The sequence below is a fragment of the Pogoniulus pusillus genome, unplaced genomic scaffold (genome assembly GCF_015220805.1).
Source record: "Pogoniulus pusillus isolate bPogPus1 unplaced genomic scaffold, bPogPus1.pri scaffold_58_arrow_ctg1, whole genome shotgun sequence".
In the NCBI taxonomy this organism is placed as follows: Eukaryota; Metazoa; Chordata; class Aves; order Piciformes; family Lybiidae; genus Pogoniulus; species Pogoniulus pusillus.
This window is the reverse complement of record NW_026974711.1, coordinates 242,198-267,645: the sequence shown is the minus strand read 5'-3', so window position 1 is coordinate 267,645 and position 25,448 is coordinate 242,198. Positions and strand designations below refer to the sequence as shown.

At 60.7% G+C, this 25,448-nt stretch overlaps 2 protein-coding genes across 2 annotated transcripts; both read left to right on the top strand.

The window, feature by feature from the left end:
* Positions 1 to 1,673: 1,673 nt before the first annotated feature.
* Positions 1,674 to 7,412, top strand: ANKRD33 (ankyrin repeat domain 33). Its single transcript, XM_064141615.1, has 5 exons — positions 1,674 to 1,719; positions 2,542 to 2,958; positions 4,035 to 4,164; positions 4,377 to 4,517; positions 6,237 to 7,412. The coding sequence occupies exons 2-5, from the start codon at positions 2,650 to 2,652 to the stop codon at positions 7,010 to 7,012; spliced, it is 1,356 nt and encodes a 451-aa protein (XP_063997685.1). The 5' UTR covers positions 1,674 to 1,719; positions 2,542 to 2,649; the 3' UTR covers positions 7,013 to 7,412.
* A 3,823-nt stretch (positions 7,413 to 11,235) lies between these two features.
* ACVRL1 (activin A receptor like type 1) lies at positions 11,236 to 24,557 on the top strand. Its single transcript, XM_064141613.1, has 10 exons — positions 11,236 to 11,549; positions 15,398 to 15,468; positions 16,473 to 16,697; positions 17,456 to 17,655; positions 17,781 to 17,880; positions 18,811 to 18,957; positions 19,053 to 19,328; positions 20,381 to 20,578; positions 23,098 to 23,228; positions 23,321 to 24,557. Exons 2-10 carry the CDS (start codon positions 15,399 to 15,401, stop codon positions 23,453 to 23,455), a joined length of 1,482 nt encoding a protein of 493 aa, XP_063997683.1. The 5' UTR covers positions 11,236 to 11,549; position 15,398; the 3' UTR covers positions 23,456 to 24,557.
* Positions 24,558 to 25,448: the final 891 nt, after the last annotated feature.

Below are 25,448 nucleotides of genomic sequence, written 5' to 3'. Positions count from 1 at the left end.
TCCCCCACTCCTCCTCCTCACAGATTTGGGGCTGTCCCCAGGCAGAACAGCCTGGAGGGGGCTGGCAGCCTGGTGACACATGGGGGGTCAAAGGGCTGAAAGGCCCTGGCAGGGATGGGCATGGCTGGGGTGACAGAAGGGCTTGGGAGGACACTGCAGGCACAGAGTCCACCTCTGGCTTTGCAGCCTTTGGCATCGAGATCTATTGAGATCCACTGAAATCCACTGAGATCCACTGAGATCCACTGAGGTCCACTGAGGTCCATGCTCAGCAGCAGGATCCTGGCACTCAGCTTGAGGATCCTCAGCTGCTCCCCAGCAGGATGTGCACAGCACAGAGGGAACAGCTGGGATGCTTCATCTGCTCCTTAGTTTCACATCCAAGGACCCAAGCAAAGTAACCTTTGGGTCCCTGCCTTAAATGGGCTGCTGGAAATGGAGGCTTTGCCCCCCCTGGCCCCCTCCCTCCATCTGCTTTGGGGCCAAACTCAGGTCCCAAGATATTGAGTTGCTGGAGTGGGTCCAGAGAAGGGTCTGGAGAACAAGAATGGGGAGGAGCAGCTGAGGGAGCTGGGGGGGGGGGATTAGTCTGGAGAAGAGGACGCTGAGGGCAGACCTCATTGCTCCTCACAGCTCCCTGAGAGGATGCTGCAGTGAGGTGGGGGTTGGGCTCATCCCCCTAGTATCAGGTGATAGAAGGAGAGGAAAAGGCCTGAAGTTGTGCCCAGGGCAGGTTCAGGTTGGCCATGAGGAGCAATTTCTGTCCTGCAAGAGTGGTCAGGCACTGGCACTGCCTGCCCAGGGAGGTGGTGGAGTGCCCACCCCTGGAGGTGCTCAAGAAACCTGTGGCCATGGCACCTGGGGCCAGATTTATCTGAGCAGTGAATTCAGCTGTAGACAAAGGGAGCTGGGGGGTGGGGGGAGCTGGGGGGCTTCAGGTGAGCTGCTGGGGAGGGTCTCAGCTGAGGTGCTAGGGAAGGTCTCAGGTTAGCTGCTGGGGAGGGTTTCAGGTGAGCTGCTGGGGAGGGTCTCAGGTGAGCTCCTGAGGAAGGTCTCAGGTGAACTGCTGGAGAGGGTCTCAGCTGAGCTCCTGGGGAGGGTCTCAGGTGAGCTGCTGGAGGGGGTCTCAAGTGAGCTGCTGGGGAGGGTCTCAGCTGAGGTGCTGGGGAAACTCTCAGGTTAGCTGCTGGGGAGGGTCTCAGCTGAGGTCCTGGAGGGGGTCTCAGCTGAGCTGATGGGGAGGGTCTCAGCTGAGGTGCTGGGGAAGCTCTCAGGTTAGCTGCTGGAGAGGGTCTCAGCTGAGCTGCTGAGGGCGGGGGGGGCTCATCTCTGGGGGGCTGCTCTCTCAGGTAGCATCTTTCCCAGGTGAGACAGAGATTAAAACCCAGCCCGGGACTGCCAGCAGCTAAAGATGCTAAATCCTGCCCAAGCAGCCCTGATCCTGCTCAGCCTGGATGGAGCCATTTTAAGCAACAGTTTAAATTAAGACATCTTGGCTCGCTGAGCCCACAGCCACGTGCAGGTTATCACAGCTTTGGTGCCCAAAGGCCACTTCAGACCTGGGGCAGAAGCCTCTTCCTTGCTGCAAAAGGCTGGGACTGATTTCCCACCACCACCACCCTCCTCCCTCCTCTCTCTTGGGAAGTTTTCCTTCCTGGTAGGAGCAGTGATGCTGCCCAGCAGAACAGAGAGCATCAGGGAAGGTCTGAGCAGCCCCAGGTAAGATCAGGGGGTGGTGAGAGGAGCATCCCTCATGCCCAGAGCTGGCTTTGGGGTGTCTCAGAGGGGTGGGAGAGCTAAAGGCATTGTGAAGTTTATCTTCCTTTCACATCTCTGCTTTGTTGCTCTTTGGCTTCTGTTCTTGAAGCAAAATGGTTTAACATCTGCTGCCAGGCTGTGGCTGGTCCAGCCCTGCCCCAGACCTCCTGCCCCAGGGCTGGGTAGCTCAAGAGGTTCCTCACAGGGAGCTGCTCTGCTGCTCAGTCTGAGCTGGGTTTGTCCCTCCTGCCACTGCTCTGCTTCTGTTGCTTTGCAGCTGCTTTGATGAGCAGCAGTTAAGGGGGGAGGGCACCACGGGAAGGGCTCTGACCCTGGCCCTGTGGCATGGGGAGGGAGAAGTGCCCTTCCTGATGGTGGTTGGCACAGTCTGGCTGCCTTCGGTGCTCCAGCTGGCATCATTATTGCCCTGGGGACATTCCCAGCCTCCTGCCTGGCTTCAGCACCCAGACCCTGGGACATTCACCCACCCTGCAACCTCCCAAGGTGTGCCCCCGTGGCAGGGAGGCTGCAGGAGTGGATCTCTAAGGTCCCCTCCACCCTGAACCCTTCTATGATTCCATGATTTTCCCTGCCCCGTGCCCCCTCCCCGGGGGAGCTGCTTCCCACTCGAGGTTTGGCAGCATCCAAGCCCCCAGGGCACCCAGCAGAGGATGGGAACTGGGCACACGTGGGCTGTGCTGGCTGCTGTCCGAGGCTGTTTCCTGGTGGGATGAGGGACGTGGGAGCCCACGGAGTTCCCACAGCCTCTCTGTGCCTGTGCAGGGCGGAGTGAGCAGTCCCCAGCGTTCCCTCAACCCCTCCCTGGGGGAGGCTGCAGCCCCAGGCAGGGCTCGGGGCCAGGCTGGGCTCGCCCCCCCCCGGCCAGCCCGGATGACAGATGCCTGCGGAGGAGGAGAACCTGCTGCAGCCCCCAGCTCCAGCCTGGATGCGTCCGACCCGGAGCTGCACTATGAGGAAGAGGAGGAGGGGGAGGAGAGTGAGTCGGAGCCCTCGGACACCAGCAGCATCCTGTCTGATGATTCTGTCTACCCTTGCTACGAGCTGCCCCTGCAGGCTGCTGGTGCCAGGGAGCTCAGCCTCTACCAGTGCTGTGCCAGGAACGATGCCAGGCTGGTGCAGGAGAGGCTGGAGCGGGGGGTGAGCCGCAGCGAGGCCACGGAGCTGGATGCCAACGGGAGGGTGAGTGGCTGGGGGAGGGGCATCCTGCAGAGCAGAAAGGGGAATTTCTGGGAATGGGCAAATCCAGAAGGATATGAGGGATGCTAAAGCAGGTGAGGCAGGAGGGAGAGCCCTAGGTAGGATGGCTTTGGTAAGGGGTGGGAAAGAGCCAGCCATGGATTGATGGAATGGTTGGGTTGGAAGGGAGCTTAGAGATCATCCAGTTCCAAGCCTCTGCCGTGGCTAAGGACACCTCCCACCAGCCCAGGTTGCTCAAGGCCTTGTCCAGCCTGGGTTTGGACACCTCCAGGGAGGGGACATCCACTCCGGGGTGCTCATGGCCTCCACCCCTCAGCTGCCCTCAAGGGCAGGAATGGGCAGAGAGGAGGCAGCTCCAGGGCTATCCAGGGTGGGATTTGGTGGTCCCTTGTTTCCAAGCAAACCACCCCCCAGCAACTCCAGCCTGGGCTGTGAAGCCCTGGGACCCCTCCCCTGTGCTGCTGAAGGCTGCACTGGGGGCTCTGTGCCTGGCCAAGGCTCAGAGGTTCATGGATTGGGTGGGAAGGGAGCTTAAAGATCATCCAGTTCCAACCCCCGCCATGGGCAGGGACACCTCCCACCAGCCCAGATTGCTCAAGGCCTTGCCCAGCCTGGCTTTGGACACCTCCAGGGAGGGGACATCCCCTCCATGGGATGGGTCTGATGTGTCCATTGATGCATTCCTGGATGGTTGGATCCAGCTCCAGCTAAATTGCCTTTCCCACCCTGGCATTGGGCACAGCCACAGCCCAGCCTGGCCCTCCCACCCATCTGCATGTTATTTACAGGGCAGGCTGATAGAAGGGGTTGGGTTGGAACTCCAAAGCTCAGCCAGTGCCAGCCCCTGCCACGGCCAGGGACAGCTGCCACCAGCCCGAGGTTGCTCAAGCTCTCACCCAGCCTGGCCCTGAACACTTCCAAGGAGGTCTCCATCCTCCCATCCTGAGCTTGCCTAGTTTAGGGTAGGAGAGAGAAGTGCGGGGTGCCACGGGGGGGCACGGTGGAGGGGGTGGGTGGTGCCAGGGCAGCCTGGTGCTGAGCGTTGCTCCCCCCTCCAGAACGCACTGATGCTCTCCTGCTCCAAGGGCTTCGTGGACATTGTGCCCCTGCTGCGGCAGTGCCCCTACATAAACGTCAACCAGGAGGACAAGGATGGCAACACAGCCCTCATGATCGCTGCCCAGGCAGGTAGGCACCACGCTTGGCACACAGCAGACCCCTCAGGAGCCCCCTCCGAGTCACGCAGCCCCCTGGGCTTCCCCTCCGACAGCCTCAGAAGGAGCTGTCCGAGATGCTGCTCCTTGGCTCTCGCAAGCCCCAGGCGCTAACTGCTCCCCCTCCAGCAGTTCCCGGTCGTTAACTGTTGGCACCTCTAACGCAGCTTCTCTCTGGCTGTTAAGGACACATCACCATCGTCAACTACCTCCTCAACTACTACCCCATGCTGGAAGTGGACAAGAGGGACCCGCGGGGACTGACGGCGCTGATGAAGGCTGCGGTGCAGGGGCGGCAGGACTGCGTCGCTGCCCTGCTCCTGGCTGGTGAGCATCGGCACAGGACCCTGCGGGATCCTGGGGGGGAAGGGTGGCATCGATGCTCCCCCCACACACCTCTGGGATGGGGCAGGAGGAGCAGGCTCAGAGAAGGACCACAAAGACAGTCAGGGGGTTGGAGCAGCTCCCCTGCGGGGGGAGGATGAGGAAGGTGGAGGTTTTCAGGCTGGAAAGGAGAAGGCTCCAGGGAGAGCTTAGAGCAGACTTCAGTACCTGAAGGGGTTCTAGGGAGAGCTTAGAGAAGCTTTCAGTACCTGAAGGTGTTCCAGGGAGAGCTTAGAGCAGCCTTCAGTACCTGAAGGGGTTCTAGGGAGAGCTTAGAGAAGCTTTCAGTACCTGAAGGTGTTCCAGGGAGAGCTTAGAGCAGCCTTCAGTCCCTGAAGGGGCTCCAGAAGAGCTGGGGAAGGACTGTCAATAAGGGCTGGAAGTGCCAGGAAGAGGAGGAACATCTTTGAACTGGGAGAGGGGAGTTGGAGAGTGGAGATGAGGATGGATGAGGCCTGGAGCAGCCTGGGCTGGTGGAGGTGTCCCTGCCCATGGCAGAGTTTGGCACTGGCTGTTTTTTAAGGTCCCTTCCAATCTAGCCACACCCCAGGATTCTGTGAGTCTGTGCCAGGATGCTGTGGTGATGCCCTCTGGGGGGACAGAGGGGACAGAGTCTGCTCAGCAGGTTTGCTGCTGACACCAAACTGGGAGGCTTGGCTGAGACAGCTGCAGGCTGTGCTGCCATCCAGAGAGCCCTGGGCAGACAGAGCTGGGCACAGAGGAGCCAAATGAGGCTCAACAAGGTCAAGTGCAGAGTCCTGCACCTGGGGAGGGAGAATAAACTGCAGCAGGACAGGCTGGGAGGTGACTGCTGGAGAGCAGCCCCAGGGAGAGGGAGCTGGGAGTGCTGGGGGAGAGCATCCATGGGGCAGCAATGTGCCCTGGGGCCAAGAGGGCCAATGGGAGCCTGGGGTGTGTTAAGCAGAGTGAGTCCAGCAGAGCCAGGGAGGTTCTCCTGCCCCTCTGCTCTGCCCTGCTGAGACCTCATCTTGAGTGCTGCATTCAGTGTGGGGCTCCCCAGTTGCAGAGGGACAGGGATCTGTTGGAGAGGATCCAGTGGAGGGCTGTGAGGGTGATGAGGGGACTGGAGCAGTGCCTGGTGAGGAGAGGCTGAAGGACCTGGGGCTGAGAGTCTGGAGAAGAGAAGACTGAGAGGGGATCTAATAAATGTCTATAACTATCTGAGGGCTGGGGGTCAGGAGGGGGACAGGCTCTGGGGGTCAGGAGGCAGGGGACAGGCTCTGGGGGTCAGAAGGAGTGGGACAGGCTCTGGGGGTTAGGAGGTGGGGGACAGGCTCTGGAGGTCAGGAATTGGGGGACAGGCTCTGGGGGTCAGGGGGGGGGGACAGGCTCTGCTCACTGCTCCCTGGGATAGGACAAGCAGCAGTGGATGGAAGCTGCAGCACAGCTCAGGAGGTTCCAGCTCAACACAGGGGGAACTTCTTTGCTGGAAGGGTCCCAGAGCCCTGGCACAGGCTGCCCAGAGAGGTTGTGGAGTCTCCTTCTCTGGAGCCTTTCCAGGCCTGTCTGGATGTGTTCCTGTGTGATCTGAGCTGGATTGTGTAGTCCTGCTCTGGCAGAGGGGTGGGTTTGGGGGGGGTTAGGATTGGACTCGACGATCTCCTTCCCACCCCTAATATCCTGTGATCCCTGCGTGCCCAGGAGCAGACCTGCAGGCAGTGGATCCCATCAAAGGGAAAACCGCCCGGGAGTGGGCAACCTTCACCGGCCGCTTTGAGACTACCCTGAGGATCCGGAGCCTGCTGCGGCGCCCCCGGGCAGAGCAGTTCAGCTCCCGGTACCGCCCCGAGTGGCCAGCCCTGGCCGAGCTGGTGGCCAAGGCTCTGAGCTCTAAATCCACGGGCAAGAGGCTGTCGGAGAAGATCCGTTCCGCTTTCACCTTCAACTTCCCCCACGACCCCGAGGAGGAGGGGGTGATGGACCACATGGTGCGCATGACCACCTCCCTCGCCAGCCCCTTCGTGGCCACCGCTTGCCAAACTCTTTGCCCCGACAGCCCTCCCGAGCTGGGCAAGCGGCGCCTGTCGGTCCCGGAGATCCTAGGACAGCACTTGCCGGATCCGGACTCCGAATCGGAGTCTTCCTCACGGCCCAGCACCGCAGCATCCTCCTGCAACGGCCAAGCCATGTCGGAGATTCGGCTGCTGCCACCGCCGCGGCCAGCCGGTGGCCTCCTGAGCTTCCTGCGCCTGTGGCTGCGCCGCGGGAACATCATTTTCCCGGGGGATCCCATCCCGAGGATCAAAGTGAGCAAGGATCCCAACCCGGCTGCCTGCTCCAAGGAGAGGAGGCAGCGCAGCAAGGACAAGAACCTGCTGCAGCCGCCCAAGTGGAAGTACAAGGAGCTGAAGGAGGAGAAGAAAGCAGCCAAGGAGGCAAAGAAAAAGGATAAAAAGAAGAAAGAGGACAAGAAGTGAGGTGCTGGACCTGGGCACAAGGTCCCTGCCCTCCCCCCAGCCCTGCTGAAGTGGGGTTGGCTTCCACAGGATGCTGGCACTGAAGGGATGATGCCGTGGATGAACCTACCATGGGGCAGCAATGTGCCCTGGGGACCCAGAGGGCCAATGGGGTCCTGGGGTGTGTTAAGCAGAGTGAGTCCAGCAGAGCCAGGGAGGTTCTCCTGCCCCTCTGCTCTGCCCTGCTGAGACCTCATCTTGAGTGCTGCATTCAGCTGGGGGCTCCCCAGTTGCAGAGGGACAGAGATCTGCTGGAGAGGATCCAGTGGAGGGCTGTGAGGATGATGAGGGGACTGGAGCAGTGCCTGGTGAGGAGAGGCTGAAGGACCTGGGGCTGAGAGTCTGGAGAAGAAAAGGCTGAGAGGGAATCTAATAAATGCTTCTATCTGTCTGAGGGCTGCGGGTCAGGACGGGGGGGAACAGGCTCTGGGGGTCAGGAGAGGGGGGACAGGTTCTGCTCACTGCTCCTTGGGATAGGACCAGCAGCAGTGGATGGAAGCTGCAGCACAGGAGGTTCCATCAACCCAGCTCCTCTAGCCCCAGGTTCCTGCTCAACAGTGACCACCCTGCCCCAGCTCTGATTGTGCTGAGACCCTGCCCTGGGCTGGGCTCTGGAGCTGCCAGGGAGCAGAGGGTGGCAGAAGCAGCAACTTTCTTTTGTCCTTTGTTGTCTCTGATGTCTCTGAGGTGCTGCAGCAGGGGTGGAAGGTGCCTGTGCACAGGCAGGTGGGAGCAGTTGCCCTGTTAACAGGATTGATCTATCAGATAAAGCTGAGGGCTGGCAGGAACACTCACCCCTTGCTGCCAGCCTGCCCTGGCCAGCCGTGGTGGGCCAGCAGCAGGAAGCTCTGCAAGGTGAGGGTGGTGAGACACTGGCACAGGATGCCCAAGGAGGTAACTGAGGCTCTGTGTCTGGAGACATTCAAGATCAGACTCGATGTGGCCTTGAGCAGCCTGCTCTAGCTGGAGGTGTCCTTGCTGCTTGCAGGGGGATTGGACAAGATCACCTTGGAGGGTCCCTTCCAACCCCATGCAAGCTGGGAACCTGTCACCCTCCCTGGGGACATTCACTGCTCCACTCCTGGGTTGCAAATGGACAAACCAAGGCTTGGTGTGGGGCAGCATCTCCCTGCTGCCAGGGGCCCTGGGAGCTGCAAACCAGCCCTGGGGTGCTCATGGGCTTCACTCCTCAGCTGCCCTCAAGAGCAGGAAGGGATAGGTCCTGTGGGAAAGGGCCAGCCATGGATTGATGGAATGGTTGGGTTGGAAGGGAGCTTAGAGATCATCCAGTTCCAAGCCTCTGCCGTGGCTAAGGACACCTCCCACCAGCCCAGGTTGCTCAAGGCCTTGTCCAGCCTGGCTTTGGACACCTCCAGGGAGGGGACATCCACTCCGGGGTGCTCATGGCCTCCACCCCTCAGCTGCCCTCATGAGCAGGAATGGGCAGAGAGGAGGCAGCTCCAGGGCTATCCAGGGTGGGATTTGGTGGTCCCTTGTTTCCAAGCAAACCAACCCCCAGCAACTCCAGCCTGGGCTGTGAAGCCCTGGGACCCCTCCCCTGTGCTGCTGAAGGCTGCACTGGGGGCTCTGTGCCTGGCCAAGGCTCAGAGGTTCATGGATTGGGTGGGAAGGGAGCTTAAAGATCATCCAGTTCCAACCCCTGCCATGGGCAGGGACACTTCCCACCAGCCCAGGTTGCTCAAGGCCTTGCCCAGCCTGGCTTTGGACACCTCCAGGGAGGGGACATCCCCTCCATGGGATGGGTCTGATGTGTCCATTGATGCATTCCTGGATGGTTGGATCCAGCTCCAGCTAAATTGCCTTTCCCACCCTGGCACTGGGCACAGCCACAGCTCAGCCTGGCCCTCCCACCCAAGTCTACCCTTCAAACCCCTCCCAGGACCTGGACTTAGCAACTCTCCCAAGTTTTCAAGCAAGGGTTTGTGCCCTGCAGTGATGCTTGTGGTGTAAAGAACGAAGCTGCCCCACACAGAAGGCTCAGACTCAGTGACCACAGCAGCTGCCACCAGCCCGAGGGAGCTCAGCTGCCTGCGGGAAAGCTCCCACCTGCAGCCCTAAAAGTGGGCACTGAAGCCCCTCTCGTGTTCCTGTACCCACGGAAGGCAGCAGGGACGCGGGAGCCGTCCAGGAATAACTCCAGGAGGGGCCGATGCTGGGTCAGATGTTGATGGAGATAAGAAGTCTGCAGGCAGCAGCTTCCTGCCGGGCAGCTCCGTTCCGATGGAAGCGATTCCCGGCCCCGCGGAGCTGCCGGCCCCGGCGCGGGCAAGGTCAGACGTGAAGGTCCTGCCTGCTTCATCCTGGGTTTGTGCTTTTGTTTGTTCCAGCTTCCTAGATCACGGCCGATAGCAGGGGAGAGGCTGCCGGCGAAGCTCAAAGCCTTGCAGCTGGGCTCCATGCCCGTGTTGGCTGCGTTGGAATGCAGTGGGGGGGGGGGGGGGGTGTCAGGGATGCAGTAGGGGGAAATCAGAGCCCCTCTCTTGGGCTGACTGCAGTGCCAGCCCCTGGGTGCAGGTTCACCATGCCAGGGGGAGCAGATGGGACAGAGGGGCTTGGAAAGGTGCTGATGGCAGGAGAAGGGAAGAGGAGGCTGTGGAAGCTGCTGTGAGTGAGCTGGCCCAGAGAACCAGCCCGAAGTGGCACAAGGGGAAGCGATGCTTCCGCTGCCCCCAGCCCTGCTGGCTCCACATGTCCTGGCAAGGGGGAAGTGCCCAACCTCCCCCCGTGGGAACAGCCCTGCTGTGGGCATCTCACTGCCTGCTGCCATGGCAGCTCAAGGGCCACAGCAGGGACATGGTGGAAGACTGGTACCAAGCAACCCCTCTCGGCCCAGCCCAGCCCTGCTCTGTGCCTGCAGATAGAGAAGAGCATCCCTGGTGGGGTCACCACTGAGCTGCACCCCCAGAACTGTTACACCCCAGGGGGGGGGAACCTTCCCTGTGCAGCAGCCCTGAAAGTGGTGTGGCCAGCTCCAAGCATCTGGGGAGACCTCTGCCTCTGCTATGCTGCTTCCCTGGCTCTGCCATCTCCAAGTAGCTGGGGAGACCTCTGGCTCTGCTGTGCTGCTTCCTTGGCTCTGCCAGCTCCAAGTAGCTCTGGAGACCTCTGGCATTGTTGTGCTGCCTCTCTGGCTCTGCCAGCTCCAATTATCTGAGGAGGCCTCTGGCTCTTCTGTGCTGCTTCCCTGGCTCTGCCAGCTCCAAGTATCTGGAGACACCTTTGGCTCTGCCATCTCCAAGTAGCTGTGGAGACCTCTGGCTCTGTTGTGCTGCTTCCCTGGCTCTGCCATCTCCAAGTAGCTGGGGAGACCTCTGGCTGTGCTGTGCTGCTTTCCTGGCTCTGCTGTGCTGCTTCCTTCGTTCTGCCAGCTCCAAGCATCTGGAGAGACCTTTATCTCTGCCATCTCCAAGTAGCTGTGGAGACCTCTGGCTCTGTTGTGCTGCTTTCCTGGCTCTGCTGTGATGCTTCCTTGGCTCTGCCATCTCCAAGTAGCTGGAGAGACCTCTGGCTCTGCTGTGCTGCTTCCCTGGCTCTGCCATCTCCAAGTAGCTGGAGAGACCTCTGGCTCTGCTGTGTTGCTTCCCTGGCTCTGCCATCTCCAAGTAGCTCTGGAGACCTCTGCCATTGTTGTGCTGCTTTCCTGGCTCTGCTGTGCTGCCTCCCTGGCTCTGCCAGCTCCAAGTGTCTGAGGAGACCTCTGGCCCTGCTGTGCTGCTTCCCTGGCTCTGCTGTGCTGCTCCTGCCCTCACGAGGGTTGGATGCTGGAGCAGGAAGGGTGGCCAAGCACTCCGAGGTCATTCCCACGGCATCTCCCTGGACCATTTTCAACCCCAGCCCCACCACAGCGAGCAGCTGCATCTGTCAAAGGCCTTTGGGTGTTCAGTGGAGGAGCTCTGCTGAACATTCTCCCACCAAGGGCTTGGGCTTGCCTTGAACTTAGGGAAAGCAGGTGGGCAAGCACTCAGTGAAAGGCAAAGGCAGGAGGAACAGGGCTGAGGGAGGGCAACCAGGATGGAGCTGGGGCCCGGTGTGCGGGAGGAAGGGAGGCTGGCGGTGGATGTGTGCTCAGCAATAGGAAATGCTTTATTAGCTGGGAGTGGTGGAGAGAAGCCAGGCAGGAAGAGGCAGTAATAAGAAACATTTTTTTCCCTGACTTCTCCCACATCCAGACCGCAGAGCTCCTGCCAGCGGCCGCGCTCCGGCTGCAGGGTACCGATCCCCGCCGCTGGGACCGGGACGGAGACTTCCCCCTACTGGGAACGGGCGAGGCTGCGGCCGCGGGAGCCCTGCCGGTGCCAGGATGGGCAGAAGGAGAGGAGCAGACCCATGAAGCTCCTCCAATCCGGGGTGGGGTAGGGCACGGCACGGAGCGGAGCTGCCCCCGGTTGAGTCACCGCCGCAGCTCGGGACCGCGGCTGGGGAGAGCCTCGCCGGGGCTGGGCAGTGCCACAGCGCCCGCGGGACGTGGAGGCTGCAGGTGAGTGGGGAAGCGTCGTAAGCTGGAGGGGTCCAGGGCTGCGTCCAGCTCAGGGCTTCCCTCCTGGGTTCACTCCGCGCAGCTGGGACCAGGATCTGGCCTCGTTTCCTTCGCCTTCGGTGGGACGCTGAGGTTGACGTCAGGGATGGCGAAGCTGGAGGCTGGAGCCAAGGCTCTGGTGGAGCTGGGAGAGCGAAGTTGGGTTTACACCAGCGCCGTAGCGGCAGGATCCGGCCCCGGTCCTTGTTAAAGAGCTGAAAATAACATCCAGCTGCTGCCCGGAGCCTGGAGCTGGGACGGGAAATGAGGAATTTGGGTGGAATTTGAAAGGTGTGAGGGAAGTTTGACAGCTCTGCCAGCTGGGGGCCGGAGCGAGGGCAGAGATGGCAGCGAGGATAGAGATGGCAGAGATGGTAGCAAGGGCAGTGACGGCAGTGAGGGCAGCAAGGGCAAGGAGGGCAGAGATGGCAGTGATGGCAGCGAGGGCAGCAATGGCAGAGATGGTAGTAAGGGCAGAGATGGCAATGAGGGCAGCGATGGCAGAGATGGCATCTGTGACCCCTCTCCCCGCACCCATTGCCCCCCCCCCCCCCCCCCAGCACAGCAGAGCCCCCTCTGGAGGGTGGGTGCAGGTGAGGAAGAGCTCAAAAGCCACTGAAGAGGCTCCGTTTCCAGAGCAAAGCTGGCGTGAAGTGTGCCAGGGGAGCTCTGCTCCTCTGCTGCTGTCCAAACCCTGCTGCAGGCGCAGGGCAGGAGCCTTCCCCTCACCCCTCGCTTGGCACAAGGAGCCCTGTGTGATGCCAACCTTGACCACAGGCTGGCTTTGCTGCTCTCTTTGCTCACCACACGGTGCTCAGCGGTGCAGGAGGGGCTGGGACAGCACAGCCTACCCGTAGGGGGGGGGTTCTTCCTGCCCTGGCTGCACCAGAGGATGCAGCTGGCACTGCTGTCTGAGACCAACCTGCAGCTATGGCAAGGGGGCAGGAAAACCTCTCCAGGAGCCTGAAACCAAGCTGAAGCCTTGGGGCTAAGCTCTTGTTAACTCAAGGCTAAGCTCTTGCTGACTCCAAACGTGGCCTCCAGACAGCCCTTCACACCTGGTGCTGCCAGAGCTTGGCACAGGCCTGCCTCACCCAGCACTGGCACTGGCACGAGGGTCTCTCCTGTGCCTGGTTCCCCTTGAAAAGGCAACTCAGGGGGATCTGAGTCACCAGCTGCATCCTGCAGTGGACCCCCAGTGGGGAGCAGCAGAAGCCCCAGGGAAGGAGGAAGCCCCAGGGATGGAGGAAGCCCCAGGGAAGGAGGAAGCTCCAGGATGGCAAAGCCAACAAGCAGTCAGAGCAAGGGACCCTGCAGCCCCCTCCCCCCCCCGGGATGTCCCCAGGGACTGTCTCCAGCTACCTTCCCCCCCCAGGATTCCACTGCCTCCTGCTCCATCTCCCCCTCCCCCCCCCGCCCCAGCATCTCCTTTGCTTTTCTCTCCCTGGGGTCCCAAGGAAATTCCCCTTCCCCAGGGCTTGCTCCAGATGTTTCACTCAGGGTTTTATCCTTCCCCTGCTGCTGCAAATCCCAAAGGATGGGAGGATTTAAGATGGCAAAGTGACCTCACAGCCAGCCTGGAGAAGATGCTCTGGGTGCCAGGAGGGTTCATGAGCTGCAGTGCAAGAGAGGAGTGAGGAGGGTTGTGAGGGTGGTGAGAGCCTGGCACAGGTTGCCCAGGGAGGTTGTGGCTGCCCTCTCCCCTGAAGCTGTTCAAGGCCACCTTGGATGTGGCCTGGAGCAACCTGGGCTGGTGGAAGGTGGCAGGGGATTGGAACTGGCTGCTCCCAGGAACTGCAAAGTACCACCCAGGTGCTCCCAGTAACAATAAGTGCTCTCCCAGTCCCTTCCAGTGCTCCCAGTAACACCCAATACCTCCCAGTGCTGGCCCCAGTGGTCTCTTCCAACCCTACCCATTTCACAACTCATGCCAGGCAGCCCTGGCATGGAGCACTGGATCCAAGCCCTGCTCACTGGCATGGGACACTACAGCCAAACCCTGCTGCCTGGCATGGGGCACTGCAGCCAAACCCTGCTGCCTGGCATGGGACACTGCAGCCAAATCCTGCTGCCTGGCATGGGGCACTGCAGCCAAATCCTGCTCCTTGGCATGGGGCACTGCAGCCAAATCCTGCTGCCTGGCATGGGGCACTGCAGCCAAATCCTGCTCCTTGGCATGGGGCACTAGATCCAAACCCTGCTCCCTGGCATGGAGCTCTGGACCCAAACCCTGCTCCCTGGCATGGAGCTCTGGACCCAAACCCTGCTCCCTTCCCTCCAGCCCTGAGCCCCAGTGGCTGTTTCCTCCCCGAGCAAGCTCCGAGTGAGCTATTCTGGGGAGGGGAGGGGCGGAAAAAGCCTCTCGCAGGGCGGTTGGAGCCTGCGTGGCTCAGCCGCGTCCCTCTGGCTGGCCTGAGGCTTCGCTTCCCCATCAGGGGCAGAATCTAAACAATCTTGATTCCTGTCCCGGCAGCCCTGGGCAGGGCTCCTTGAATGGCAGGAAACGGAGCCTCGGCTCTGTTTGTGTCGGGAACCGCAAAGAATGAGCCCAGGAGGGGCTGGGCAGCCTCGGCGGAGGGGCTGGGAACTCTCAGTCGAGGGCTTGAGAAGCTTCAGACGAGGAGCTGGGAAGGCTTAGTGGAGAGCTTGGGCAGCCTCAGTAGAGGGGTTGGGAAGCTTCGATCGTGGGGTTGGGAAGGCTCAGTTGAGGGCTTGGGAAGGCTCAGTTGAGGGCTTGGGAAGGCTCAGTTGAGGGCTTGGGAAGGCTCAGCTGAGGGATTGGGAAGGCTCAGTGGAGGGCTTGGGCAGCCTCAGTCGAGGGGTTGGGAAGCTTCAGTTGAGGGTTTGGGAGCTCTCAGTTGAGGGCTTGGGCAGCCTCAGTTGAGACCTTGGGAAGCCTCAGTGGAGGAGTTGGACAGCCTCAGTGGAGGGCTTGGGCAGCCTCAGTCAAGGAGTTGGGCAGCCCCAGTCAAGGGCTTGGGCAGCCTCAGTCAAGGGCTTGGGCAGCCTCAGTTGAGACCTTGGGCAGCCTCAGTTGCCACCAGCTGCAGCCAGAGGGGCAGCAACACCCACGGGGTGAAAGGAGGATGGGGGCAGGGAAAAGTAAGAGATGAGCAGAAACCAAAATGAGAGCAAAAAGTCCTCCCAGAATGCACAAGTGAGGAGGTTTTGGCTGCTTGCAGCTTCAGGGTCAGGCTGGGTGAGGACTTAAGCAGCCTGGGCTGGTGAAAGGTTGAAAGTCATCTAGTGCCAAGCTTTGTCCATGCCAGGGAGCTTGGCACTAAATGATCTTCAGGGTCCCTCCCAACTCAACCAGCCCTCAGCAAGCTGGGCTGGTGGAAGGTTGAAGGTCATCTAGTGCCAAGCTTTGTCATGCCAGGGAGCTTGGCACTAAATGATCTTCAAGGTCCCTCCCAACCCAACTCATTCTATGGTGCCCTCAGCAACCTGAGCTGGTGGAAGGTTGAAGATCATGGCAGGGAGCTTGGCACTAAATGATCTTCAGGGTCCCTCCCAACTCAACCAGCCCTCAGCAACCTGGGCTGGTGGAAGGTTGAAGATCATCTAGTGCCAAGCTTTGTCCATGCCAGGGAGCCTGGCACTAAATGATCTTCAAGGTCCCTTCCAACCCAACTCGTTCTGCGGTGCCCTCAGCAAGCTGGGCTGGTGGGGAGTGCCCCTGCCTGTGCCAGGGGGGGTTGGAATTGGCTGATCTTCAGGGACTTTTCCAACCCAACCCATTCTATGACTGCCCAACAATGAGCCCCTCTGGGGGGGGCTGCTTCTCACCCCCACTCTGCCCTCCACAGGATGATGCAGTGCGGAGCCTGTGCCCGGGCGGTGCTGGCACTGATGTCCCTCTCCCTTGGCATCGCTGCTGGTGAGTCTCCAAACCGGGCAGGCTGTGGCACTTGGAAGGAGTTAAAGCTCTCAGCTCCTCAGGAACCTCCCTGCTTGCTCTGCTTAAAATAAACCACTCCAGGGAGGGCATCACTTGGAAGGAGAAAAAGCTCCTCAAGGGACCTGCGTTGTCCCCACCCAAGGGGCTTCTCCCCTCTGGGACAGTGACCTCCCTCCCAAAGAGGATCTCAGCTTAATTAATTATGCTTCATCAAGTGCTTTGACGTCACCAGAAGGTTGATGGGCAGAAGGCTTCTTTGCATGTGCCTTAAAACGTGGATTTCCTCCCAGGGGGGATGGTGGGGAGCAGGGATGAGCTGCTTGGGGCTCCCAGGGGGGATGGATCCAGGCTGTGGGCAGGTGCAGGGAGGTCCAAAGCAGCGAGGCTGTGATGAGAAGGAGCAGCAGAGCTCATCACAAGTCCCTACCAGGTCCCACAGGGAGCTTGCTGATTACTAAGATCCACCACCACCTCATAGCCCTGGCATCAGGAGGCATTTGGGACAACAGGAGCTGGCCAGAGCCATCCATCCCCTGCCCACCGCCAGTCCGTCCCCTCCCCTCTGTCTGTCTGGCTGCCCTTGGGCTGAACTCGCTGATTCCAGCAAGGATATTCTCTGCACCAAAGGGCAGAGCTAAATCGGGAGGTTGGGAGCGTGGCCACACCCCTACCCTGCTCCAGCACTGGGGAAAGCTCCAGGAAAGGTCCCTGGAACGGACAAACAGCTCCCAAAATGCAGCATCCCCTCCTGAGCCTCTGCCGCAGAGGCAGCGGCTGAGCCCGGGGCTGGACCAGGCTGCCCAGGGAGGCTGTGGCTGCCCTCTGCCTGCAGGTGGCCAAGGGCAGGTTGGGTGAAGCCTTGAGCATCCTGGGCTGGTGGAGATGTCCCTGCCCATAGCAAGGGGCTGGCATTGGCCGAGCTTTGAGGTCCCTTCCAACCCATTCCCTGGTTCACTGAAGCTGTGCCCTCCTTGTGCCCGCAGATGAGCTGCTGTGCGCCTGCGACGTGCCACACTGCAGCGAGCCCAGCTGCACGGGCAAGGTGTGCTTCACCAGCAAGAGGAAGGAGGAGGGAGCCATCGTCCAGCACAGGGGCTGCCTGTCCCAGAACATCCTGGAGCACTGCCACACGTCTGTGACAGAGCAGTACGGCATGAGGTGCTGCGAGTCCAGCATGTGCAACGCCGAGCTGGAGATCTTCCTGCAAGGTGTGGGGCTGTGGTGGCCCTCTGAGGTGCCAGGACGGGCAGAGGCAGAGCTGCCCAAGCAGTTGGAGGTGTAGTTGGGTCTCCAGATCGTTGCCAAGCACCTTGAGGGTCTGCCTTTCCCAGGTGGGATAGGACCAGTGAGATGTCTCCAAGTGTTCCACCTCGGACTGTGCCCAAAGAGCTGCCAGCCAGGGGGTGGCAAAGCTACTTCCCACAGGTCTGAGCCCAAGCATCAAGACCTGCACCCTTCCTGCTCCCAGCCCAGACACTAAGACCTCCACATCCCAGATCCACCTTCAGAGAATCATAGAATCAGTCAGGGTTGGAAGGGACCACAAGGATCAGCCAGTCCCAAACCCCTGCCATGGGCAGGTACACCCTACCCTAGATCAGGCTGCTCAGAGCCTCATCCAGCCTGGCCTGAAACACCTCCAGGGATGGGCATTAGGCAGAGACCTTACCCTAGAGCAGGCTGCCCACAGCCTCACCCAGCCTGGCCTCAAACACCTCCAGCCATGGAGCCTCAACCCCCTCCCTGGGCAACCCATTCCAGCCTCTCACCACTCTCCTGCTCAACAACTTCCTCCTCACCTCTATCCTGACTCTCCTCACCTCCAGTTTTGCTCCATCCCCCCCACTCCTGCCACTCCCTGAGAACCTAAAAAGTCCCTCCCCAGCTTTTTTGGAGCCCCCTTCAGACCCTGGAAGGCCACAAGAAGGTGGGACACATGCTCACATCCATCATTTCTCCCACCTAGGAGAAGAGGCCCTGGGAAAGGCACCTTCCCTGCCCAACCTCCTCTTGATGATCTTCGTCCCCCTGCTCACCCTCCTCATCCTCGTGGTGCTCACAGCACTCTTCTGCTGGAAGGTTGCCCAGCACCGCCACAAGGAAAACGACCTGGGGGACATGGACCTCATGCTGAAGGCATCCACGGTGGGAGACAGCACTTTGGAGGTGGGTGAGCTCCAGGGGGGGACCCTCAATTCCCTCAAGGTGCAGGGGATAGAGGTGTGCTGGGTCTGGGGGGGTGGGGGGGGGAGCTGCTGGACTGAGCCTGCTGCTCCCCCTTGGCTGCACAGGACCTGCTGAGCGATGACTGCACCACAGGCAGCGGCTCAGGGCTGCCCTTCCTGGTCCAGCGCACTGTGGCTCGGCAAATCACCCTGGTGGAGTGCGTGGGTAAGGAGAGGGCTGGGCATAGAGTGGGGGGAGGGTACCCTGGCCCCTTCCAGACAGACCTTAGGCATGTGCCAGACCTCTTCCCCCCAGCAGCCCATGATGGCACAGCACCAGAGCCAGAGGTGGGGCCTGGATCAGACCAGAGAGTCAGAGAGTCAGGCAGGGTTGGAAGGGACCACAAGGATCAGGCAATGCCAACCCCCCTGCCATGGGCAGGGACACCCTACCCTAGAGCAGGCTGCCCACAGCCTCACCCAGCCTGGCCTTAAACACCTCCAGGGATGGGGCCTCAACCACCTCCCTGGGCAACCCAGTCCAGGCTCTCACCACTCTCATGGTGCAGAACTTCCTCCTCACGTCCAGGCTGAACCTACCCAGCTCCAGCTCTGCTCCATCCCCCCAAGTCCTGTCACTCCCTGAGAGCCTAAAACGTCCCTCCCCAGCTTTTTTGTAGCCCCCTTCAGATCCTGGAAGGCAACAAGAAGGTCACCTCAGAGCCTCCTCTTCTCCAACCTGCACAGCCCCAACTCTTTCAGTTTGCCCTCACAGCAGAGCTGCTCTCTGAGCATCCTCCTGGCCCATCTCAGCCAGAACCCTGCAGAGAGCCCAAAGTTCATAGGTTCAAGGAATGGGTTGGGTTGGAAGGGACCTTCAAGATCAGCCAGTCCCAACCCCCTGCCATGGGCAGGGACACTTCCTACTAGCCCAAGTTGCTCAGGCCCTCCTCCAACCTGGCATCCACAACCTCCCTGAGCAACCTGTTCCAGCATCTCCCCACCCTCCCCTCTCCTGCTGATGGGAGGAAGCAGACAGCAGCTGGCCAAGGTCAGTGGACCCTGCGCTGCTGCGTGGCTCTGCTGGGTCCATCCTGCTGGCCATGGGGAGGGCGGGGGAGGGTCAGAGGCATCACTTGAGGCAATGCTGTGGCAGGCAAAGGGCGCTACGGCGAGGTGTGGCGTGGGGTGTGGCACGGCGAGAGCGTGGCCGTGAAGATCTTCTCCTCCCGGGACGAGCAGTCCTGGTTCCGTGAGACGGAGATCTACAACACAGTCCTGCTCCGGCACGACAACATCCTGGGTGAGCAGGGGGCTGGGGGGGAACAGGGAGGGCTGAAGGAGCCCCAGGAGCAGCTGTGCCGTGTCTGCATGGTCCTGGCTCTTCTCCCCATCCAGGCTTCATTGCCTCTGACATGACGTCGAGGAACTCCAGCACTCAGCTCTGGCTCATCACTCACTACCATGAGAATGGTTCCCTCTATGACTACCTGCAGAGGACAGCCCTGGACGTGGAGTCCTGTTTGCTGTTGGCCTCCTCCATCATCTGTGGCCTCGTCCATCTCCACGTGGAGATCTTTGGCACCCAGGGCAAGCCTGCCATTGCCCACCGCGACCTGAAGAGCAGGAACATCCTGGTCAAAAACAATCGCCAGTGCTGCATAGCAGACCTGGGTGAGATGGGCATGGGGTGTGGTGCCCCAGGGGTGTGGTGCCCCAGGGCTGTGGTGCCTCAGGGGTGTGGTGCCCCAGGGGTGCGGTGCCCCAGGGATGCGGTGCCCCAGGGATGTGGTGCCCCAGGGATGCGGTGCCCCAGGAACATGGTACCCCAGGGATGTAGAATTCCAGGGATGTGGTACCCCAGGGATGTAGAATTCCAGGGATGTGGTACCCCAGGGATGTAGAATTCCAGGGGTGTGATGCCCCAGGGGTGTGGTGCTCCAGGGATGTGGTACCTCAGGAATGCAGTACCCTAGGGATATGGTGCCCCAGGGATGTGGTACCCCAGGGATGTAGAATTCCAGGGGTGTGGTGCCCCAGAGATGTGGAACCCTCAGGGATGTGGTACCCCAGGGATGTGGAACCCCCAGGGATGTGGTACCCCAGGGATGTAGAATTCCAGGGGTGTGGTGCCTCAGGGATGTGGTACCTCAGGGATGCAGGACCCTAGGGATATTGTGCCCCAGGGATGTGAAATCGCAGGGGAGTGGTGACCCAGGGATATGGTACTCTAGGGATGTGGTGCACCAGGGATGTGGTGCCTCAGGGATGCAGTACCCTAAGGATGTAGAATTCCAGGGATGTGGTGCCCCAGGGATGTAGAATCCCAGGGATGTGGAATGCCACAGATGTGGTGCCCAGGGATGTGGTACCTCAGGGGTGCAGTACCCCAAGGATGTAGAATCCCAGGGATGTGGAATGCCACAGATGTGGTGCCCAGGGATGTGGTACCCCAGGGATGTGGTACCTCAGGGATGCAGTACCCCAGGGATGTAGAATCCCAGGGATGGGGAATGCCACAGATGTGGTGCCCAGGGATGTGGTACCCCAGGGATGTGGTACCCCAGGGATGCAGTGCCCCAGGGATGCAGCGCCCCAGGGATGCAGCGCCCCAGTGACATGATACCCCAGGTGCATTACACTCCAAGGATGCAGCACCCTTGGGGATGCATCAGCAGCATGGCACTGACCAGGGCTGGCATTCCCCCCCTTTCCCCCCCACCTAGGGCTGGCCGTTATGCACTCCCAGGGCAGCGACTACTTGGACATTGGCAACAACCCTCGGGTGGGCACCAAGCGCTACATGGCCCCCGAGGTGCTGAGCGAGCAGATCCGCACCGACTGCTTCGAGTCCTACAAGCAGACTGACGTCTGGGCCTTCGGGCTGGTGCTCTGGGAGCTCACTCGCCGCACTGCCGTCAACGGTGAGCCCCTCCCCGGGCACCTGCTGCCCGCCCCCAGCTGCCCGCCCCCTGCTGCCTCCGGATGGAGCACAGGATGAGACTGAACCAGGCTAAGTGCAGGTTCCTACAGTGCGGCCACAACAACCCCAAGCAGCACTACAGGCTGGGGACAGAGTGGCTGAGAGCAGGCAGGCAGAGAGGGAGCTGGGGGTGCTGGCAGAGAGGAGCTGCAGAGGAGGCAGCAGTGCCCAGGTGGGCAGCAGAGCCAATGGCATCCTGGGCTGGCTCAGCAGCAGTGTGGGCAGCAGGACAAGGGAGGTTCTTGTGCCCCTGTGCTCAGCACTGCTCAGGCCACCCCTGGAGTGCTGTGTCCAGTTCTGGGCTCCTCCATTGCAGAGAGCTGTTGAGGTGCTGGAAGGTGCCCAGAGCAGGGCAGCAAGGCTGGGGAGGGGCCTGGAGCACAGCCCTGTGAGGAGAGGCTGAGGGAGCTGGGGGGGTGCAGCCTGCAGCAGAGGAGGCTGAGGGCAGAGCTGATTGCTGCCTGCAGCTGCCTGCAGGGAGGCTGTAGCCAGGTGGGGTTGGGCTCTGCAGCCAGGGCCAGAAGAAGGGGATACAGCCTCAAGCTGTGCCAGGGCAGGTTCAAGCTGGATGTTAGGAGGAAGATGTTGGCAGAGAGAGTGATTGGCACTGGAATGGGCTTCAGCTCTCCCGCAGCTCCTTCAGCTACTGGAAGCCTGCTCTAAATTAGAAACAGAGAATCAGTCAGGATTGGAAGGGACCACAAGGAGCAGCCAGTTCCAACCCAGGGACACCCTACCCTAGATCAGGCTGCCCAGAACCTCATCCAGCCTGGCCTTAAACCCCTCCAGGGATGGAGCCTCAACCACCTCCCTGGGCAACCCATTCCAGCCTCTCACCACTCTCATGCTCAACAACTTCCCCCTCACCTCCACTCTGACTCTCCCCACCTCCAGCTTTGCTCCATTCCCCCCAAGTCCTGTCGCTCCCTGAGAGCCTAAAAAGTCCTTCCCCAGCTTTTTTTTTTGTAGCCCACTTCAGATCCCGAGAAGAAATTCTCCTCAGAGCCTTCTCCCACCATGAACTCAGCAATCCTGAAGCTCTTTCCCAACCTTTTCTGCCACCCTTTTCTCCAGGCTGAGCAGTTCCAACTCTCACAGCCTGTTCCCTCTTTCTTTTTTTTTCCCCTTTTCTTTTCCCTTTTATTTTTCCCTCTTTTTTTGTTGTTGTTTCTCTTTCCCCCCCCCCTCTTTCCCTTGCCCAGCAGATTAGCTGGAAATTATAAACACTGTAATCTAGTGTCAGCACCCTGCTGCCTGATTAAAGCGCCCATTAGGCTCAATCAGGGCTTTGTTTGCCCAAGCGCTGATTAGCAAACAAGCAGCGTGGAGCTCAGCCTGGCGAGCAGCCACGGTCTGGACCTCCATCCAGCAGGGTTTGCTTTGAGAGAGGGACACACACACACACGACACAAGGATGGGTGCTGTGGAGGAGCCTCCCCCTGGCTGGGCTGCGCAGGCAGCGCTGCTCTACCGCTGGCCAAGTCCATTAGAGGCATTAATGAAGTGGTGGCTGAGGCAGGAGGTCCCCCCGAGGCGCAGTCTGGCCCAGGATAATCTCATTTGCTGCTCCCTCAGATTAAACATTTACTCCAAATTACCCAAGCCATGTGCAGGAGACGACCTTCAGCCAGCTGCTTTTAACCCTTCCAGACACCCTCACCCACCACAGAAGGCTGCCTGTGGCCCCTGCACAGCCCCAGGGTATCAGGGCTCAGAGGGGGACTCCCCCAAGCTTCCTGGGGGTCACTCAGAGGGGTGAGCCTTTGGGGTGTCCCGGAGGGGTTAAACCTCATGGACACACAGACATATGGGGGCACTAAGCAGAGATGAGCTGGGCCAGCTGGTGGGCTTGCCCTGGGGGCTGCCTGGTGGAGGTGTGAGGCTGTGAGGTGGCATCGGTGGTAGGAGTTGGTGCTGGAGCCGTGGCCGGTGCCAGAGTTCCTGGCAGGGCTGCTGCTGGACTATTGGCAGCGCTGGAGCTGGTGATGGGGTTGGTGCTGCAGCTGGGCTTGGTGCTAGATCTGCTGATGCTGGAGCTGTGCTTGGTGCTAGATCTGCTGCCAGTGTTGGTGCTGTGCTTGGTGCTAGATCTGCTGCCAGTGTTGGAGCTGTGCTTGGTGCTAGATCTGCTGCCAGTGCTGAAGCTGTGCTTGGTGCTAGATCTGCTGACAGTGCTGGAGCTGTGCTTAGTGCTAGATCTGCTGCCAGTGCCAGAGCTGCCCCCAGCCTACCCGCGCAGTCCTGGCGAGGCTCCACAGTGTCGCCAGGGCTGGAGCCAGTGCCCCAAGGGCAGCTTCACCACCGGAGCAGGGAGCAAAATCACAACAGCAACGCTCAAGCCCCATAAGCGCCCCCCGGGGTAGGCTGCAGATCAGTCATGCCAGCTGCCTCTAGGCACCCTGCGATGTGCAGAGCAGGGGGCGAACCCTGCACCCCCCTCACGCCGTGCCCACCCTGCAGGCATCGTGGAGGAGTACCGACCACCCTTCTTCGACGCCGTGCCCAGCGACCCCAGCTTCGAAGACATGAAGAAGGTTGTGTGCATCGACCAGCAGACCCCCAGCATCCCCAACCGACTCTTCTCCGACCCGGTGAGTGCCGGGGGGGGGAGCTCTCAGCTTAAGTCAGACCTTCGCTCCCCACGGAACCTTTCCATTTCCCTTTCTTTTTGTGTCCCGCCCAGGTTTTGTCGACGCTCGCAAGGATCATGAAGGAGTGCTGGTACCAGAGCCCCTCCGCCCGCCTCACCGCCCTGCGGATCAAAAAGACACTGAAGAAGCTGAACAATTCCCTGGAGAAGCCCAAGCTGCAGCAGTGAGCAGCGAAGGGCACCGCACTGGAGCAGTGAGCAGCGAAGGGGACCGCACTGGAGCAGTGAGCAGCGAAGGGAACCGCATTAGAGCAGTGAAGGGCACCGCATTGGAGCAGTAAGCAGCGGCAGGGAAGGAGACCGCACCGGAGCAGCGAGCAGCAGGCACACATCAGAGCCACTCGTGGGAGGCAGCAGGGATGGCAGCGATGCCAGCACCAGGATGGCTCCCAGGCACGGAGGGGGTTTTGCTCCCAGGCTTTTCCCACCCTTCCTTGGTGGCTTTTTAACTTGCAAGGAGGGAAAAAACAAGGGAGGGGGGAGGGGAGTGGGTGGGAAAAGGCAAAAGGAATCTTCCAGCCCAGCTATAAAAATACCCCCCCGGATCCGTCAGCCGATGCCAGCATGTGGCGCCTGCCCGGCAGGAATGGCAGCAGGTGCCAGGGGGGGCTGGCAGCCCACCCTGAGCCTCCATCCAGACACCACAGTCAAGGGGCGAGCAGGCACTGGAGCCCCAGCACCCACGCCCTGCTGCAGCCCCCGAGCTCAGCTGGGCACCCACCCCATCGTTGGCACCCAGCGTGGCATGCAGGCAGCGGGTGCTGCCCCAGCCTGCCTGCTTGGCGCGTTGGCAGCTCAAGGGCCCCACCAGGAATTCCCCGGCAGGCTGCAGTGCCCGGCGTGCCTCTCACCAAAGCAGCTCTGGATTTGACGGGGAAAAGATGGTCCTGGGACAGAATTCCCTGCACCAGGACGGATCCACGCCCTGGAGCATCTCAGAGCTCACCTGGATCAAAGCTCTCAGCAAACCCAGCAGGGACCAACCACCCTTAGTGCCACGGGGACCTGCCAAGACCCGAGCTGCCACAGCTCTGCTGGCCTGATCCTTCCCCTCACCTCCTTTTCCTGAGCCCTTTGGGTCTTTGCCAACGCTTTGGTGTTTCCCAGTGCGTTTTGGAGCGCCCCAGCCCAGACTTCTCACTGCCCCCTCCTCAGATCCCTCCGCGTTTGGGGGCTGTTTGGACAGGACCAGGGCGTTCAGCAGAAGCAGCTTTGCTCCAGAGTTATTTAATGATTAAGATTTAATATATTTAATAAAGGTGTAAAGCTATTTTGTGGCTTTAACAGCTGCCCAACCTCCCCCGGCGGGCACCGGGCGGGGCGGCAGGATGGGACCCCGCAGCCTGGCACGCCCGAGGGGCTGCGGATGCACCGCGGGGGTGAAGGGGAGAAGGGGGGGAGGGGGCTGCGGCTGCTGGATCTCCTGGTGGTGGTCCACAGGTTAAGCCCCCCCCTCCCCGGGGGATGGAAGAGGAGGTGGCTCAGGAGAGCGAGGCCATGGCAGGGGTTCAGCCCCGGCACGTTCTCAGCCTCGTCACGTCCTGCCTTTGTGCCTCCCTCCCAGTTAAGGACTGGGAGGAACTGGTCAGTAAAGAGCAGCTGCTGGCACTCAGCAGGCCTGGCACTGCGGGGAGGGGGATGTGAGGCTGAGCAGGGCAGGTCTAGGGGTGCCCTGTTCAGGGTTTGGGATGCTCAGATCGAGGTCTGGGATGTCCCGGGCGGGGTTTGGGGTGCTTAGTCTGAGGTATGCGAGGCTGAGCAGAGCAGGTCTGGGACGTCCTGCTCAGGGTTTGGGTTTCCATGCCTGAGATTTGCCTTTGCACAGCAGCTGCACAGCAGTTGCACACCTACTGCTCACCAGTTGCACATCGTCACACACCCACTGCACACCAGTCGCACACCCACCGCACACCAGTTGCATACCAGTTGCACACCAGTCGCACACCCACCGCACACCAGTTGCGCACCAGTTGCATACCAGTCGCACACCAGTCGCACACCAGTCGCACACCAGCTGCACACCAGTTGCACACCCACTGCACACCAGTTGCACACCAGTTGCACATCGTCACACACCAGTTACACACCCACTGCACACCAGCTGCACACCAGCTGCACACCCACTGCACACCAGTTGCACACCCACTGCACACCAGTCGCA

Excerpts from the sequence above, each read along its gene's own strand:
- ACVRL1 (XM_064141613.1), top strand. The coding sequence starts at position 15,399 with ATGATGCAGTGCGGAGCCTGTGCCCGGGCGGTGCTGGCACTGATGTCC. Across the intron at positions 15,469-16,472 it reads CTCCCTTGGCATCGCTGCTG|ATGAGCTGCTGTGCGCCTGC; the intron begins GTGAGTCTCCAA and ends TTGTGCCCGCAG. Across the intron at positions 19,329-20,380 it reads GTGCTGCATAGCAGACCTGG|GGCTGGCCGTTATGCACTCC; the intron begins GTGAGATGGGCA and ends CCCCCCACCTAG.
- ANKRD33 (XM_064141615.1), top strand. The coding sequence starts at position 2,650 with ATGACAGATGCCTGCGGAGGAGGAGAACCTGCTGCAGCCCCCAGCTCC. Across the intron at positions 4,165-4,376 it reads CATGATCGCTGCCCAGGCAG|GACACATCACCATCGTCAAC; the intron begins GTAGGCACCACG and ends CTGGCTGTTAAG. Across the intron at positions 4,518-6,236 it reads CGCTGCCCTGCTCCTGGCTG|GAGCAGACCTGCAGGCAGTG; the intron begins GTGAGCATCGGC and ends CTGCGTGCCCAG.